The sequence below is a fragment of the Caenorhabditis briggsae genome (assembly GCF_000004555.2).
Source record: "Caenorhabditis briggsae complete genome, chrV, whole genome shotgun sequence".
Taxonomy (NCBI): domain Eukaryota; kingdom Metazoa; phylum Nematoda; class Chromadorea; order Rhabditida; family Rhabditidae; genus Caenorhabditis; species Caenorhabditis briggsae.
Genome location: NC_013488.2, coordinates 13487769 through 13505390, shown reverse-complemented (window position 1 = coordinate 13505390; position 17622 = coordinate 13487769). Strand labels below are relative to the sequence as shown.

General features: G+C 38.1%; 4 protein-coding genes across 4 annotated transcripts; 1 reads left to right on the top strand and 3 right to left on the bottom strand.

The window, feature by feature from the left end:
• Nucleotides 1-1375: 1375 nt before the first annotated feature.
• On the bottom strand, nt 1376-3356 carry Cbr-gsnl-1 (the record flags this gene model as incomplete). The annotated part of the gene is made up of 7 exons (XM_002637508.1): nt 1376-1420; nt 1470-1889; nt 1941-2450; nt 2501-2698; nt 2747-2848; nt 2895-2969; nt 3282-3356. 7 exons carry the CDS (start codon nt 3354-3356, stop codon nt 1376-1378), a joined length of 1425 nt encoding a protein of 474 aa, XP_002637554.1.
• Nucleotides 3357-6497: 3141 nt separating this feature from the next.
• On the top strand, nt 6498-7059 carry CBG19285 (the record flags this gene model as incomplete). Its single annotated transcript, XM_002637507.1, has 2 exons — nt 6498-6554; nt 6949-7059. 2 exons carry the CDS (start codon nt 6498-6500, stop codon nt 7057-7059), a joined length of 168 nt encoding a protein of 55 aa, XP_002637553.1.
• Nucleotides 7060-8106: 1047 nt separating this feature from the next.
• CBG19284 lies at nt 8107-9936 on the bottom strand (the record flags this gene model as incomplete). The annotated part of the gene is made up of 8 exons (XM_002637506.1): nt 8107-8260; nt 8309-8529; nt 8604-8861; nt 8906-9410; nt 9457-9563; nt 9609-9692; nt 9745-9818; nt 9867-9936. 8 exons carry the CDS (start codon nt 9934-9936, stop codon nt 8107-8109), a joined length of 1473 nt encoding a protein of 490 aa, XP_002637552.1.
• A 784-nt stretch (nt 9937-10720) lies between these two features.
• CBG19283 lies at nt 10721-14662 on the bottom strand (the record flags this gene model as incomplete). Its single annotated transcript, XM_002637505.1, has 5 exons — nt 10721-10903; nt 10950-11315; nt 11364-11492; nt 12657-12880; nt 14614-14662. The coding sequence occupies 5 exons, from the start codon at nt 14660-14662 to the stop codon at nt 10721-10723; spliced, it is 951 nt and encodes a 316-aa protein (XP_002637551.1).
• Between the last annotated feature and the right edge of the window lie 2960 nt (nt 14663-17622).

Genomic DNA, 17622 nt, shown 5'->3' with positions numbered 1-17622 from the left:
GTAGACGAAGGACAATTAAAGGGTCTGAAGGTTAATTAAAAGAGATTCGAGAATAGATAACTTCAAATGAAGCCTCTTCTTCGTTAATAAGGTTGAAAGGAACATGATGTTCGATGAAGATACCGTTTTTAAGTAGCTCCTTCTTGGAATTTGTGTATGATCGGTTCGAAATGAAAGTTTCACAGATCATCGCACAATCTGAAGAAGTCAACAAACAGATGAATACTGTTCATTTAGGAAAGATCTCTGATCTTTAAAAGCCTTCGAACTGGAATTCGAATTGAAATTAAGAGTTTTTTGTCTATATAAATGACAGGTACTTTGATGTTGATGTCTGATAAAATGGGAGAAAAGGGTTCCAAGAAGTTTATGAAGTATCAGGAGCAGTTGAGCAGTTCAGAAACCTCGATACGTACAATCGGAAAAAAGAAACATCTGAAAAAACGGATTCGGAATGCAAAATGAAATTCATCTGATTATCCTATCATCGTCTATCCGAACGTTCCGGTTAAGGCTTCCATTCCGTCGAAGTTTAGCCGACCGAACGACCGCCGACCCAGACGATCAGCACCTACTCAACTGACCGATCGGTCGGTGCTTCAATATTCCAGAGAGTGTTTGCGTACACAACATTTTACTTGATGGCGCATGACGCATTTTTCAACTTTTTGAATCAAAAAATGCTGCATACGCAAAAAATCTCTTCCATGTTGATGAAATTCACATGTTTGGTCGGCTGGGTCGGTGGTCGGTCGGCTAAGTTTCCCGACCAAATGGAAGCCTTACTTCCCGGTACTTTGGATAAATTTATAACGTCTTCTATTTCGCATTCTTAAAAATCACGATACATCTTCAAACCTTTCATGTGCGGAATCTTCATCGGAAGTGTCTCCATCCATTTCTTTTTCTATGTACCTTAATCAGTCTTCCAGTTTTCGTCTATAGCTTCTTCTTTTTCTCCGTTTCAGCATTTCGTGATGTTCACTTATCTGATACAGATCCAAATCTACCTTCTGCCGCGTGTTCTGAACTGTTATTTCAAGGTTTTCAAGGTCGGAAGCGGAAAAGGCCTGAAGGCAGAAGCTCCTCATCAAAGCTTCTGCCAAATGAAAACGAAACGATTTGACGACACGTTTTCACTTATTTCCAAAAGAGAAATCGACCACGACATGTCTTATAGGGTAGGAGACGAACGATTCGATAAGGATCTTCTTAGCTACGATCTTCTGATGCGCCCCCTCAAAGCCTCATCTTTCCTCCATTTTTACAAATGAGTGGCAGTGTTGTTTCTTATTTTAATGAGTCATCATCAAAAGTTTACAATGAAAAGACATGTGAAAAAAAGAGGTACAAAAATATTGAATTTTGAAATCCATTAGTGGAAAAGAAGACGACGCATGTTCTCAACGGAGCGGACTTGCTGAAAATTAAAAATTATTATGGTCACTGTACTTATTAAGAGTACTAACGTTCTTGAAAAGAGCATCATCCCAAGATGGGAAAAACTTCTTAAAAGTAGGTGGCTCTTGTCCTTGATAGATCGTGTCGATGCTCGTCTTCTTGTGGCGTGGCAGTTTATCCTTCTCCAAATACGATTTGGCTGTATTCAATGCCTCCTTCTTCTCATTAGGATTGGCATTAGATCCAACCCAGACGTAGATCGAGTTCAACGCATCCAAAATCATAACGTCATCACCATCAAGATCTTCTTGGGTGAAGTTGGCGATTTCTTCAACATGAAGGAGTCCGCTTTCATCAGAAACCTGGAAGAGAAGAGGCTGGAAAGTGTTCTTCTTCTTCTCATCAACCCAGTCACGGAACCATTGCGTGAATTGAGTGGATTCGGCAGTATCCAGAACTCTGGTGACTTGAGTCCACTTTGGAAGGTGCTGAAAACAAAATAATGTTTTCTAATTCTGCATTATCGCTATGTCGCCTACATGCTGCTTCAAATAGTTCTGTCCCCAGATGAGAGCCTTGGACCTTTCCTCAAGAGTGCACTCCCTACCGATCCAAACAAAAATACCTCCATTGATGGCATCAAGAATAAAGGCGTCCTTGGAATCCAATAGCTCCTTCTTCAAGTTCTCTCCCTGCCCAACCATGGTTACTTTGGCGGCTCCGGTGACATCGGAAACCTTCCAAAGAGTGATTTGCTCAGAGAGACGCTTCCAATAGTTGTCATCATCATCCTTGGATTTCGTAACCTTCTTCACTGAAGAAACTCCACCGAAGTAGCTCCAGAATGTTGGGTCGTTATCCCACTCATCATCCAAGATATGAACTTTGGATGCTCCCATTCTCTCAACATCGGCAATATTCTTAGCACGAGCCATTCCCTTAACTCTTTCCAATCTTCCACTGTCTGGTGGCATCCAGATGTAGATATCTTTTCCCAAATCAAGAATGAAGACATCTCCCAAATTGAGAGATCCAACTTCACACTCTACCTTCAAAATTCAATCTTTGTGCTCTGCTCATTTTACGCCCTTCCTCTTACCTCCGTACATCTCACATTACGTTTTCCCTTGCAATGGAACAAATGAGGTTTCCAGTTCTTGAATTGATCCTCGACATGATTGTATCCAGATTCATAACCACCGGCTACGTAGCGGATTCCGTCCGTGAAGTAGGAAAGGAATAGCGGAGATTCGTAGTTTTGAACCTCACGGTGCTGAGTTGGGATTCCTCCGAGGGACTGAAAATGAATTGTTGTGCTGAGAGTTTTTTTTTAAAATTCACCAACATCATCAATTTCTACAGTTTTGATGGCAGCTACTCCAATTTCGTCCGTTGAAGCGTTCTTGCCGAGCCAGAAATGAACATCCCAGCATCCCTCATATTTTTGCTGAAATCAAAATATTGAAGATCCAGAATGATAGGAGATATCTCACATTAAGCACAATGTACGCGTCTCCGATAAAAAAGATTCCATGCTCAGTTTCCGGAACCGGCTCCAATTCGAATTTCTGAAATGTTGAAAAGTTGATGAGTACGTGAGATAGAGAGTAATCTTTTGAAACAGTTGGTACAAACAAGTGCGAGAGAAATATGACACATCTCAAAGTTCAAAGATGTAAGTTTCTAAATATAAGGAGGAAAATTCTAGATAAATTGGATCATTGGAAAATACCGTAAAACCTCAAATGGAAGGGCCCCCACCATGTCAATTTTAAACTCTATTATCTCGGTTCCTGTGAGAGATATAAACATTTTGTCAAATGAAAAATTAGTTATCATAGTAACACCAACATTTCATTAGTTGAAAATTCCATACTCACGTTAATTCTCCAAACCAGAAGACCATTCTTCTTTCCAATTTCAGCCAAAGCCGGGTCAATTGACGTTGGTCTCATTTTCCTCCGCCTTTTCCTCCTTCTTCTTCTCGGATTTCTTGTTGACCACCAGAATCAACAAGCAATGAAATGAGCCGGGAAACGACCCCTTTCCCGCATCTCCATCCCATCGAATCTCCCCATCAGAAAAGTGTAAAAAACGTGTGTTGTCTGGGTGTCTCTCAGGTTTCCAATGCTCTCTCACCAATTACTTTGAGCATTTTACAATGTGAATGAGAATAGTGAAGAGAGATGAAGAAGACACGATTAACTTTCGTGTTTGTCTCTTTTGGATTGTTTAGAATCTTGCGAGGATGTTTTGAGATTCGGATTGACCAACATTCACACGTATGAGGAGACAAAAGTTCGCAAGTTCAGGGGAGCTAGAGTGGGCAAACTAATCTGATCAAACTGACGAGGCATCGGTTTCCATTTTGATTTCTTGATTTGGTAACGACCGTACTATGAAAAACAATCAACAATTGGGGGAGGAGAATCACAGACCTGGACAAAAACATTTTTTTCAGATCAAAAAGACAAGTATGTACAAATTTTTGAGACACCAGGAAATTGGGGCTCTAGTGTGAAATTCTGGTCCTTAAAAAGTGTTCTTGTAATTATATATTTTTCGTCTGAAAATTCCGAATTCGTGAACTTCGTTATTTCAATTTATTTTTAAGATTTTCATGGTAGTCGTTCAAATTTATCGTTCAATAGAATATGAACTGTAATGTAGAATATAAATGTCAGAAAAGTCCTAAATAAAAATGTCAAGCATTTTATAACACACATTTTATCAGTTGACCCCTTTTTGATATCTTTCACAGCAATCGAGATAATTGAGCTCAAAGTGTTTAACTCGTTTTTTTCTTTTTTTTTGGAATTAAAAAGAATTTTCAAAAAATAAAGGAGAATTCATGGGAACTGAGCGTGAAACAAAAAAGAAATATAGAAAACGGTGAAAGTTGATCATTTCCGATGATCTGAAAAATTAGGTCACAGCCTAGATTTTTCAGGTCCTGACCTAGATTTTTTAGGTCACGACCTAGATTTTTTAGGTCATGCCCTAGGTTTTTTTAGGTCTTGACCTAGATTTTTCAGGTCATGACCTAGATTTTTTAGGTCTTGACCTAGATTTTTCAGGTCATGCCCTAGGTTTTTTTAGGTCTTGACCTAGATTTTTCAGGTCATGTTCTAGATTTTTTTAGGTCTTGACCTAGATTTTTTAGGTCATGACAAAATTTTTTTAGCCAATTACCATCTTTTGAAAATTACCTTCTTTTGAATAAAACAATGTTTTGATGTCTACCATAGAAATCTTTTGAAAACAAATTGAAATAACGAAATTCACCGATTTTAGGAAATTTTCAGATGAAAAATATATATTTACATGAACACCGTTTAAGGACCAGCATTTTTTAAGAACCAGAATTTTTTTTAAGGACCAGTATTTTTCTTGAGAACCAGAATTTCATACTAGAGCCGAAATTGGCTACTTTGAAAAAACGTATTTTTCCTCTAATAGAAGCCCACCCAACCCTACAACTTTGAGCTCAATTATCTCGATTCCTGTGGAAGATATCGAAAATCTGTTAACTGATAAAATATTGGTGATATTATGATGATACTTTATCAACTAAAAATGTTTTGATATCTTTCACAGGAACCGAGATAATTGAGCTTAAAGTTGACAATTTAGGTGGGTTTCTATCAGAGGAAATACGGTAGATAGGGATGGCAATGAGCTGTAAAATTTTTAATTTTCTGTTCAATACAACTGAAATGTAAACAAAGAAAAGCAAAAAAATTATAGGCAGTCGTCTTACAGTAATCTCCAACAGCCATATGTTCCCAGTTTGAGAGATTAATGAAATCTCCAAAAAAAAATCAGCAAGGATTTCAGGTGTTCTTTTTCAGATTTCATTTTTGTTTTTTTTTTCTAATTTCATCAAATATGCAAGTCATGAGAACTTCACAAGACCATAGTTCAGAAGAGAACCAGTTTGTTCTATCACATTTTTTCAAGAAGAGAAGACCTATTTTATTTTGGTTTGTTGGATTATTTGAGTATTTATGGGGTGTCTGATGAGTTTTTTGAAGTTCATTTGTCTGATATACATAAACTATTCGGGAAATAATTTCCAGAGAGTAATTGTTCCCGAAAACAGAATGAAAAAACAAGAAATGTTCCAAACATTTCCATATACATATGGAAACCAATCTATTTCATTATTTCCAGATTTAACGAAAACAACATTTTTAAAGGTCACATGTGATTTCTAAGAATCAGACAAATTGATCTTTGAGTGATTGACCAAATGATCAAAGTTCTCTCATTGACAGTCTTCCGGTGAACTCTTATTTTTTCCTCTCTCTCTCTCCCTATAAATACCCGGCATTTTTCTGTCTTGAGTCATAGCTTTTTATTTTTTGAGTTTTGTCTTTTTTTTGTTTTTACAGTTTTCGTTTTCAAACAAAAAATTTTTCGTATGAAAACGCTCATTTTTTAACATTCATGACAGTTGTGAAAACCGATAACCCTTCCACCTTTTTTTTTTCATATTTTGTGTTGAACATTTTTAAACCATTAAAACACTGTTTCAGTCATAAAATAAAGTAGGGAATTCTCCTCTTTTGACCTTTTTCCTGACTCATAGTATTTCGGCATGTGAACGGAACTAGTAGAGTAGTACAGTCTGTAAACAGGGGTGACATAGAAAACTTTTTTTCAAAAAATCATAATTGACACGCTCGTTTAGTACTCGTACTTTGTTTGCATGCAGGTAGGACGGATGATGTTACTATTTGCCCAATTACTTTTCCCCATCGATTTGCTTCTTCTCGTAGAGTCTAGCTTCCCTTCTATCTGATGTCATTCTTTAAACCAATTATCAGCTTTTCATCTTCTTATTTCCTTATCAGTTCTTCTTCTGGTAAAAGGGTCATATGAAGAGGAGGAGTCAATTTGATCCAAATTTTAAAGCCGATTACCGTAATCTTTTGGTTTCCCCCATTTTTCCATGCGACTATTTATTAACGGCCAAAGGGAAGGACAAAAAGGCAAATAATTGTTCGTTGTTGTCGAACTTTTTCTCTCTTTTATACTACTTCCGTTTCCTAACGTATTGATCAGTCGTCCTCATTCGAAATTGTTCGTTTCAGATGAAGTTCCTCTCGCTTATTCTTGCTGTTCTTTTCGTTATGATGGCATCAGTTGTGGTACGGTTTTTTGTTTTTTTAGAAGTTATTTTTTGAAGAAATGTGTTATTCTTGTCCGGCGGCGATATTCAAAGGCGCATCGTCGGCCCTGAAGCTAAAACTGCGAAAGTTCAACAAAATGCATGCACCTTGGATACCGTATCTTGTAATTAATTAAATTCGACCCATTTTTGGCTGTTTTTCTAATTAATAAGGAAATTCGTCTGATTATTCAAGATCATTCACTCAAAAAACCTTTCCCTGTTTTCGCTCAAGTACCGATGACGAGCCTTTAAATAAATGTTCGGTCGTAAGGTTCATCGTTACCGGGCGAGAATAATATTTAAAAAAAAAAGTTAGATATCCATAAAGTATTGTTTCCATTCAATTCAATATTTCCACCCCAAATTTCCAGCAATCCTTTAATGTTCCACCAACCGGATTGTGCTATGTTCCACCAGGAGGAGATTGCTACAGATGTGATTGCAAGAAACCAGCCACTTGCTACAAGGGAACTTGCCGTTAGACATCGTCTTCCTCATAGAATCCCGCAGTGGTTCCATATGCACCAATTGCATAAATTAAATGTTTGTATTGGTCCCAACACGAAATAAACTGGTTATATTGTGAAACATATTGAAACAAAATTTGAAAATCCTTTGGGTTTATTAAATGGTATTCAAAAATTGGACCTGTGGAAGAGAAACGCGGGTGGCTGTGGCCGAAATTCCCACAATTGTGCGACGACAACTACCGTAACCAAATTTTTTTTCATTTCCCGGATTTCATATCTCGTTTTTACCGATTTGCGTCGATTTTCTTGTTATTTTCCCCAAACAAACACAGAAAATTGACTGAAAACGTAAAAAAAACCGAGGAAAACATTTGGAAAATAAAATCACTTTCAGGTTACTGTAGTTTTCGCTGTGGGACCTTCAGCTACGGCCATCGGCGTTTCTCTTTCACAGCTACGATTTTTACATACCAGCATAATAATAAAAAATGTTTTACCCAGGAACTTAGTACCTATGAATCATGGGTTTAGTGTCCCTTAATCACTTTACAAAGTTAAACCGAGATAGAAATTACGGCTCAATAAAAAATAGATTTGTAAGGTTAAAAATCTCTGAAATACAGAAACAACAAATGTTTTTACGTTCTCTATAATCCTCTGTTCCCAACCGGACCGTCTGGGGATTTACATCTCACTATAAAAAGGCAACATGACTTATTTCCCATAAAATAACGCTTCTGAAACGTTTCAAATGAAAATACTACTGATAATATTCTTCCTGTTTTGCTTCTTCGAATCAACGGTGAACAAAATCACTCTTATCACCTTCCTTCTTCCGTTTCAGGCCGGTTTCAAAGTTGCACCTAAAGGGATATGTTACGTGGCATCTGGAGGCAATTGCTACGGATGTGAGTGCAAGAAACCAGCTACTTGCTATAAAGGGACCTGTCGATGAAAACAAAACAATGTATTGTGTTGAACACTAATAAATGATTGAAACAAAACAAAAAATTGAGTGCACGGAGGCAACAAAAATGATACAGATTGATTGCTACGCATTTAGAATCTCGGTCTGACAGCTTGATAAACTCCGTAAGCAATGGCCGTTGCAAAAAGGAACCATCCAAAGTTTTGAACGCGGGGACTGTCGAGACGAGCGATAACCGATTCGGCAACATCGGAAATCATGGCAACGATTTGCGTATTGTTTTCTCTGAAAAATCAAAATTCATATTTCTGAAATCCCCTTATGAAAAATTACTCTTCCGGGATAACAATATCTTGGACAACAGCTTCGACGATTTTCGGTGTCTCTTGTGTGGTGGTTGTCTCAAAGTCAACAACTTCTTCTTCTTCTTCACTTGAGCATTCCTCTATGTCAATAGGAGCGTCTTCTACAAATGGTTCTGGTTCGAGCATGAAAACACTTCCCAGAATAGGCGCTTGTTCCGGAGTCTTGTTGATAATCAGATTACGGAACGCCTGAAAAATGTTGATTTCAATTGAACTAAACCGGATTATAACTGCATTCGCATGACTTTCGCCGCTCAACTAACCTCATTAATGTTTGCTAATTCAACGACACGGCCATCTTCTTCCACGTAAATGCGACCGGAAGACAACTGATACAGTTTTTCAGTGAGTTCTTTGACTCGAACTACTACCAAAAAGCGACTTGGTGGAGCAGCATCACTGCTCGCAGCTACTGGATCTTGTTTTCCGAACACTGGAATGAATTTCACGTCGATGTTTGACATCATCTCGGAAACATCGCGTTTCATGGGCGATACTCCAGTCAGTTGTTTCGGTGGAAGCTGAAAATTGAATTTTGTGAAGGAGATGAAGATTGAATACATACTTTGATCAGAGGTGGCTGAAATTCTCCAGCGACAGCTCTCGAGAGAGCCATTCGGAAAACCACTCGATCGGTAGCCGACATCTCCACTCCAGTGACAGTATTATAGTCGTCAACACCTATACAAATGATCAGATGATGTTTCGAATTAAGAGCAGCACAGATGGATGCTTGCAGTTCGAAGGTTGACATGTCGCCGTAATGATTTTGATCGAAAAGAAGTGTCCAGATTCCTTGAATTTCCGGAAAATGATCTCGATATTTGAAAAATTTTGGCATCTGGCTTTCGTACATCTCATCGAACACACTCGATTTCTCCTCTCCATCTCCACTGCCGTTCAACGGAATTGTCACCTCGGTTGTGACAATATGCGTATCTTCATTTTCAGTAACTGTTTCGACAATTTTATCCTCATCATCATTGTCTTCATCTTTCTCTTTCACTTTTTCCATAACTTCTTGTTGCATTTTGCCAGTGATGAGATTGTAACTGGTACCTGCAGTCACTCTGGAAAATCGAATTTATTTTCGAAATAGTTTTTGTTTCAAACTACCTTCCGTAGCGGAAACTATCTTGTGCGATGTCGTACTCATCGTCTTGAAACACTAATCTGTCGAAGTCTGAAGACGCCGACGCAATGTTAGACCATGCGAACTTTGACTGAAAAATAATGGATAATTTGAAAAAAAATAGTCAATCCCTTACATTTTCTACAAGCCTTCTGAACGAGTCGCTGTCTACTTTGGTGGTTGGTGATGGCAAATCGACGGTCAAAAATCGTTCATTTTTCTGTAAAATTTAAATGATTTCTATATTAAAAATATCGAATCGATTAACGGACCAAATTACTTTCCGAGTCCGAAAAAACTTCATTGTCCGATTCGAAATCGAGAAGCTTCGTTTCTAGGTAGGATTCTGAAAAAAAAATCCGTTTTAGGCGTTTTTCACAATTAGAAAACAAACCTGGGGTATCTCCTTCTTGCGAAAAAATAGTGTCGGTTTCGTACTGTTCTTCCGGTGGAATTTCAATCATTTTTCGATGTCAGTGGAGACGAAGATTGGCTTTTTTGCAGGCGAAAACCGACAAGAAAAAATTGAAAATTAAAAAATTAAAGGCGCACCCATCGGCAAATTTAATGGGTCTCGCAGCGCACAAAAAGTTTACTGTAGTTTTCTCAAGGAATTTGCTTGAATAACATTTCAACATGCTTCGAAGAAACGTCGTTTTCCACAATCGAGTGAAATTTGATGAGAAAACATCATACTTGCTAAATCCCGGCCCGGGTTCCAAAATTTTTCTGTTGATTTTTTGACACATTTTTGTCAAAATAATCATTTTAAAGCACGAAATTTATCCCAGGACCTTTCTTAAAGCTGAAAACAAAGAAATTTTTGATGAAATGTTCCCACAAATCCAGTTTTCTCTCTAAAAATGGCTCTCAAAAGTTTTTGTCTCAAAAACACCAGCCAGCCGGGCCGGGCTAGTGAAAATTCCTCCACCGGCCAGGCCCGCGACATGTATGGAAAACGAAAAAAGTAAATAGTTCCGAATATTTTTATTCAATTTATTGCAAGTGTAACTGAGAATGGTGTGAAGAAAAATATGGAAATTTGCTACTCTCAAAAATAGCTAAAACGAAAAATGATGAAAAGTTTAAAGGAGGCCAGACACAAAAAAAAAGAATTCCTCGATTTCGTCCCCCGAACTGTCCCCCGAAATTTTTGCTGTCTCGCCTCCTTTAACATTTAAATGAGTAATGAGACTGAATGTGTTCGGGAAGCACCCGTTCTGCATCGATGATTATGCGAGAAAAGCATTAAGCGATTTCAATTTGAACGCTCTCGTCATTATCGTCATTTTTGACGGTGAGCACGATGATCGGTGGACGAGCATATCCGTGAAGTTGTTCATAGCAACGGAGACGTCGAGTTGTGTGGACGATGAGGAAGGATAGTAGGGCCCAGATCGCAGGAAGCAAGAATTCACAGACGACGAAGAGCTGAAAAGTGATGTTTTTGTCGATAATAGACCAGATAATAAACAACCTTGTCCTCGTTGGTGGCATGAGTCTTCTCAAGCACGCGATTATAGCTTCTGACCGACCAGACAGCAGCTCTGATGAGCAAGAAAAGGAGCTGAATGGTGGTGCATGGAAGAGTCAATAGAGGTTTTCGTGTCCACATGGCAGCTCCTAATCCGAGAACACATGTGAAGATGTCCGCGAACATTCGAGCAACCAGATAATACAAATCGAAGCTTTTGAATTTTTTATAGAATCTCCATGAGTTCGGATTCTCGTTAGTATCATCCCGAAGGAGATAAGCCCAGTGCATGATGTCAACGAGACACATCAAAACGAATATTATTTTGAGAAGACGGAAGCGAGTGGATGGATTGAAGAAAGGCCATGACTGAAACTTAGAGAGTAATAATAGTTGGGGAAATATCAGAAACCAAACCTGAGTGTTATCAATTCGTCTTCCAGAATTTCCTCCTTCTTCATTAGCTTCTTGATTATTCTGAACGTTTTGCTGATCCTTAGCTCGAACCGACAGATTACGTGGGATCCTCGGCGAGTTACTCATGTCCTGAAAAAAAAAAGAATGTGAACGAAGTTTCAAAGACTTGTAGACACAGTGTTGTGGGTCGTCTGGAAACGTCATTAGACCAAAAGCAGCCGAAATTAGTGGACCGGTGTACCTCATGAATCACTTGGAAGCCGTGAGATCTCAGATTTGAAGGATTTCTTTTTTTTGTTGAAAGTGTTGCAGAAGTGCGTACAATCCTTTTAAAGGTTGGGAGACAAAAAATAAGGTGGTACCTGTGATGATAACTAGGAAAATGATAACTGCCACACTTAAGAACTACAAAAATGAGAACTGCTACTAATAAGAACTCATACATATAAGAACTCGGATAATAAGAACTACTACAAATTATAACTGTTTAAATGATAACTGCTACAGATGAACTCTAAAAATTGGCTGAAAAAATTTCAAAACCTTTTTCGAAAATCTTGAAATATTGAGAGGAACGAGATTATTTCCAAACTAATTTTTACAAAGTGTTAGATCCTGAACTACATATGAGAGCCGTTCAACTACTCACTTCCCAAGTTACCCGATTTCTCCTACCTTCCGAGTTTGAATCCTTAATTTCTTCCAGTATTACCCGTTATTGATATATTTGCTCCCTATTTCTCTTTTTTTTCTACCGGTTACATCTTTCCTGTGTCAATTTTCTAAATTATCCCGTTTCCCCTCCCCTACTCAGATCGGCCTCGTGAGGGGCATCTTTTCTGAGTCTTTCATGTCCTGCTCTCTAATGTTTTACTACACATGATAAATAAATAAGATTAGAACTAGTTCTCTTTTTTTTTACCAGTTTCTTTCCCCGGTTACCATCACTCCTTATTTCTTCAAATCCTTCGAATAAACGAAATATATATGTAAGAGTTCTTATTTGTAGCAGTTCTCGTATCTGCAGTGCTCAAATGTAGCAGTTCTTATTCTCCTAGTTCTCATCCCTGATACCACCAAAAATTACATTCTCATATAGACCTCACGAGGAGTTGAACTTGTGGGGCGAGTATTGAAGGTGCGGCGCCGCTACAGACTGAGCCACGCGGACAAAGCTGGAGCGGGTTGTACGCATAGTGAACACTAAACACTGTACAACGTTACGTCAGAATGTATATCACAACTTCAAAAAAAGTCGAATAAATTTTCTTCTGTAAGCCGTGCTCAACTTACGTCGTTACTCGCCGAGTGCGTTACACTGACGACTTCTCCGTTCACCTTCACCAAAGTATTCTTTCGGGACCGTCCCTCTCCTATCTGGAGGTCAATGGTATTCCGGCGACTGGCGTCTCCTCCGTCCTTCACGTGCACATTGACCTTCGACGGCTTTCGAGAATCGGAGCCAGAGCCTGCCGACGCCTGACTCAGCACTACTTGCTGCTTCGAAGACGACAGTTCTGAAATGTAGAATGTTTTGACTTTGAGAAAATTTAAAATCTTCTCCAGCCATTTCGAAAAAAATTTTACTATAAAGAAGTTAGAAGATTATCTGACTTGTTGGGGAGTAGTTGAAGAAATCTTATGATTATGAAAAGAGGAGTGGAAAAGAAGCGGAGGAGAAAGAGAAGAGGATAAGTAGATGAGATTGAAGCACAAAACTAATAACGGATGCATGTTTCTGGTTGACTAATTTGCATTCCCTCCGTCCTCCTTTTCCACACTTTAACCTCGACGTCTTCAGATATGTCCCCTCCCATTTCGTCATCTATTTTGCACTCCACAATTCTTTGGCAACAAAAAAGACAACGTAGTTTGATTGGTGAGGAAAAGGGCAAAATGAAACCAGGGAGGAGGAAAAAGTTGAAACAAATTGTTAGAAAAATATTGGAAAGATGAAAGGCAGCTATCCGGAGATGAGTGGAAGTGAAAAACGTGATGTTGTAGATGGTGAAGAACGCGAAAAAAAGGAGAAGAGAGGAGCAAAATTGATGGAAAAAAGAGAAATGTATGGACTGGGATTATTTAGATGGATTATTGGCGGAAGAGACGATTAGCGACGGGATGGGCATCAAAAAAAGGTGTGTTGGTTGGAAAAATATGAGCAAGAGAAGATGAAGCAGCAGTATCGAAAATTAGCGGATCAGGAGAGACGAATCAATAGAAGGAAGATGAGGAGGATGGAAAGTGGGGACGGAAAGTGTGAACTCGTAGAGGAAAAAAACGTCATTGAAAACTTCAGGATGTGGAGGAAGAAGACGTGGGTGACGTTCTTAAAATTATCAGAACGAAGAAAATAGGAGATATGCTAGAAGAGTTTCCTGTTTGTTTCAGATCATATCAAGCATTTTTCTTTGCTACATGGATCGGCAGAAACTAAATGAAACGGATAAGCAGATTTATCTGACTATGGGTTTCAAAAACAATCCTTCTGAAAAACAAGGAAAACAATAGAAGCTAGAGAATACTACGTAACTGTCTAGACTGATGAATTCAGGCAGTTACGGTAATCAGAATTCGAAGATCTATAGTTTTAGATAACAGAAGGATTACAGTACCAGTCGAAAGTAGTAGATTATTTCTGCCTTGAAAACTTAGCGTAAACACTCAAATAGAGTGACACCCAAACTTGAAACTTTGAGCCCATATATCTCATTCCCTACAAATGATATGAACAGGTTGTTAACTGATAAAATGTTTAACATAATACCAAAAAAAGTGTCATTTGATCACTTTTTGATATCTTTTACAGGGAATGAGATATATGGGCTCAAAGTCAACGTTTTGGGTGGATAAGTACTGAACATTCTAAAATTTTTTATTAGAAAAAAAACCCTTAGTTCACTTGGAGCTCAATTATCTCGGTTGCCATGAAAGATACAAAAAATTGGTAAACTGATGAAATGTTTGAAATGTTATGATAAACGGTTTACCAGTATTGCTAACTGACCACTATTGCTAACTTTTGAAAGAAACTTTTTTAGTTCAAATAAACTAGGAAAAAAAATTTCGGCAACCTATCTGACTCAACCGTTTCAAGCTATACTAGAATTCATCATTCGAAAAGAAAATCGGTTGAAAAATCTCTCATTCGTCCTCTGAAATCTGGTATGATTATCATAAAAAAGTAGGCTTCTCGTTGTTATCAGCTGATTCAATTCCACTAGGAATCTCTATGGATCTGCACGCTCACGGCTTCTTTTTCTTTTTCTTTCTCTTATTCTTATGCTCATCATCTTCATTATTTTGATGAGAAAAGGAGGAGCACCTGATCCTACCTAATACCCTCCACAACCACCACCAACACCGCCCCAATCTTTTCATTTATAAAAGAAAGGAAAAGAAAAAAAAGAAGAAGAAGAAAAAGAAACGGATACAATTTATTGTAGAACAAAAAAGGCGCTATGTTATGTGCTTCTCTTTCCAATCCCTTTTGATGACATCTCTCCACTCCCCTGCCCTTGTTTTCAAAAATGAGAGGAGCTCGAGGGGAAATGGACTAATCTTCTCTGTCGTTTCCAGTTTTGAGTGCCATGGAAACATAATCGAATATAGAACGAGAAAAAAAGAGGGAATATATTGGTGCAAGATGACAAAATGCAGCTTTGGGACAACCTAGAATTATAGCAAGACACATCCGGTTGTATGGATGAAATATAGATGTACTCTTATGCTTTTTTGTTCCTTTGTTTTCTTTTTTTCTCCATTTGGGGGGGGGGGGGGGGGTTGTGAACGTTTGAAAAGGATAGACGTGGATACGACTAGAGAGGGAATCGGATATATCTTTAGACATAAGTATCCTTGAAACCCGAAAATTGGTTGAAATATAATTTTACATTTGATTCAAAGCTACTGAAATTTTCAAACCGATTCCTCAAGTCTAGGTATTGTTATGATTGTCCAAAGATAAACATCGTAATGATTCTTGTAACTTTCATGAGATGAAGCAACTTTGACTAGCGATAACTCAGCTCAAAGTTGCTCAAATAATTTGAAACTTTGTCAGTTTACTGATGAATTATTTGAATTTCAGCACTCCAAATTTTTGCCCAGTGCAACGCTTTACTCAAATTTTATGCTTGTACAAACTTAAGATCGGGTAATTATGCGTCAAAGGGTTTTGGACTTGGACTACTGTAGAAGAAAGTATGGAATCACTTCTTGAAACATTTTCAAAACAAAACTCAGTAAGTGCAAAGAACACCAAAACTAATTAAGTTTTCAAAAGAAGTAGTTTTTGTTTCCGAAGTTAAGTTTTAATTTTGGTTTGTGACTCCGTTATAGTTAATTAGCTTGCAAAGAGAAACGTGCAAAAAGGTGGGCATTGGAACTTTCAAAAACGTAATTCAAATCTTTTAAGAGCCAATGAACCCTGAAAGAAAAGAAAACAAAGACTTTGAGCTGGTCCAGATAATAAAAAGGTCAATATGTCTGTGTGAATAATTTAGTTGTTATGTGATAGTTTTTTAAGCTCACCTAAAAGTTTGGATGCATCGATTGAAGCTTATTTAGCATTAGTAGGCAAAAGATCCCATGACAGGATGTACGAGTCTAAGAAAAATAAAAATAACTTTTTACAGCGATTGGACTTCTCCATCTTGTTTAGAGGTCATGATCTACCGATCTTCGTAGGTGCATGAAGCATTCTTCAGACTTTTCCAGATAACTCGAGTCATCTTTTAGACCTAATCTAACTATTAGAAATGAATTTGTAACTCTTAGTTCCAAATCCGATTTTGACTAATTCTGATCGATATCTCTATTGGCTTTCAAGTTATGTCCCAGAACATGGGCGGACGTATAAACATGTAGCGATGGCGAGCACCATGAATGATTGATTAAAATCTCTGGTAATCTGGATATTTGGATCTCATGGATTACCAGATGTGTCCAGAACCTCGTGGATTGCTAATCATGGGGATCAGATATGAGATACTTAATCTAACTTCCCTAGTATTTCTCGAAGCTATGGATCTTGATCCCTCTTGCCAGAATTTTATTGAAGATTTCCAAATATTGACTTGTAATCAAATACTTCAATAAAGAAATATCAACTTACCAGAAAACAGGAGTCAGAAGAGAGTATCCAGAAGGCGTCAACTAACGGCGTTGCACCACTTACGACGGCAACTGCAAATGAGTCAAATGGGACGGAGCGAAAGATAAGTGGGTTGGAAATGAAGTTGTTGGAGTTTAGCACAGAAAAAAAGGAGCTTCCTTAAAAACACGAAAAAACCAGGAAAAACGAGGAATAAAACAGACAAGAGGTGGGGTTCTCACAAGAAGGATTTGGTCAGGATTTGTGCCACAAAATCAACGGGGGAAGAAACACGAAAGGATGAAGACGACGGAGGCGGCGAAAGGGAAAAAAACAAGGAAACCTTGTTACGGGGGCCTGAAAAAGATGGAGAAGAAGAAGTCGAAAAGAAACAGGGAGAACGATAGAAGACTGACCGACAAATCGGGTTATGCATACATTGGAAAACGACCACTTGGTTAAACTAGGAGCAAATGTATGTGCTCCGTTTTTAAAAAAAATGATGTGATGGTGGGAAGAGAAGAATAAGAAGAAAAAGAAGGAGGGGGAACAGGAAAAAATAATAACACGAGGTGTTCCGTTCTGAGGAACGGAAATGGGTACAGAATCAAAACATATTACAGAAGGGGACTATTCGTAAGAACTTCCTGGGATAGATCTGGCTATAGACTGGCATGACTATGTGTAAGGCCATTGAACCTATAAATCGTAGTCATACAGAATTTGTAGGATTATGGACTTCTAGACGATGTCTAAAGACACTACGATTTCAGAAGTCTAATTGTAAGATCCATCGGATCGTGAACCTATTGGATGCAAGGTTTATGATCACAGTGTTCCTGAAATTAAAATTTCGGGTCAGAGACATTTCGACACCGGACATTCCAGACTACAAAATAAGTTAGGGGTTTCAAATACAATGTTTGTTTATTTCTCTGATAGGACACATCTTGAGATTCGAAAAAAAAAATCTAAAATTTAGTCTGAAATCTAATATTGTAGTCTGAAATCAATACATTCGCCTGTAATATCACGGTGGCGAAATGTCCCAGAGCCAGTATTTTTTTTTCGGATATTCGGTAGTCTTGAGGATTTTAAAACATGTCCTGCAATGGCAAATAAAATTATGGACACCTGTGGATATCGGTGGTTTAATGGTTTAAT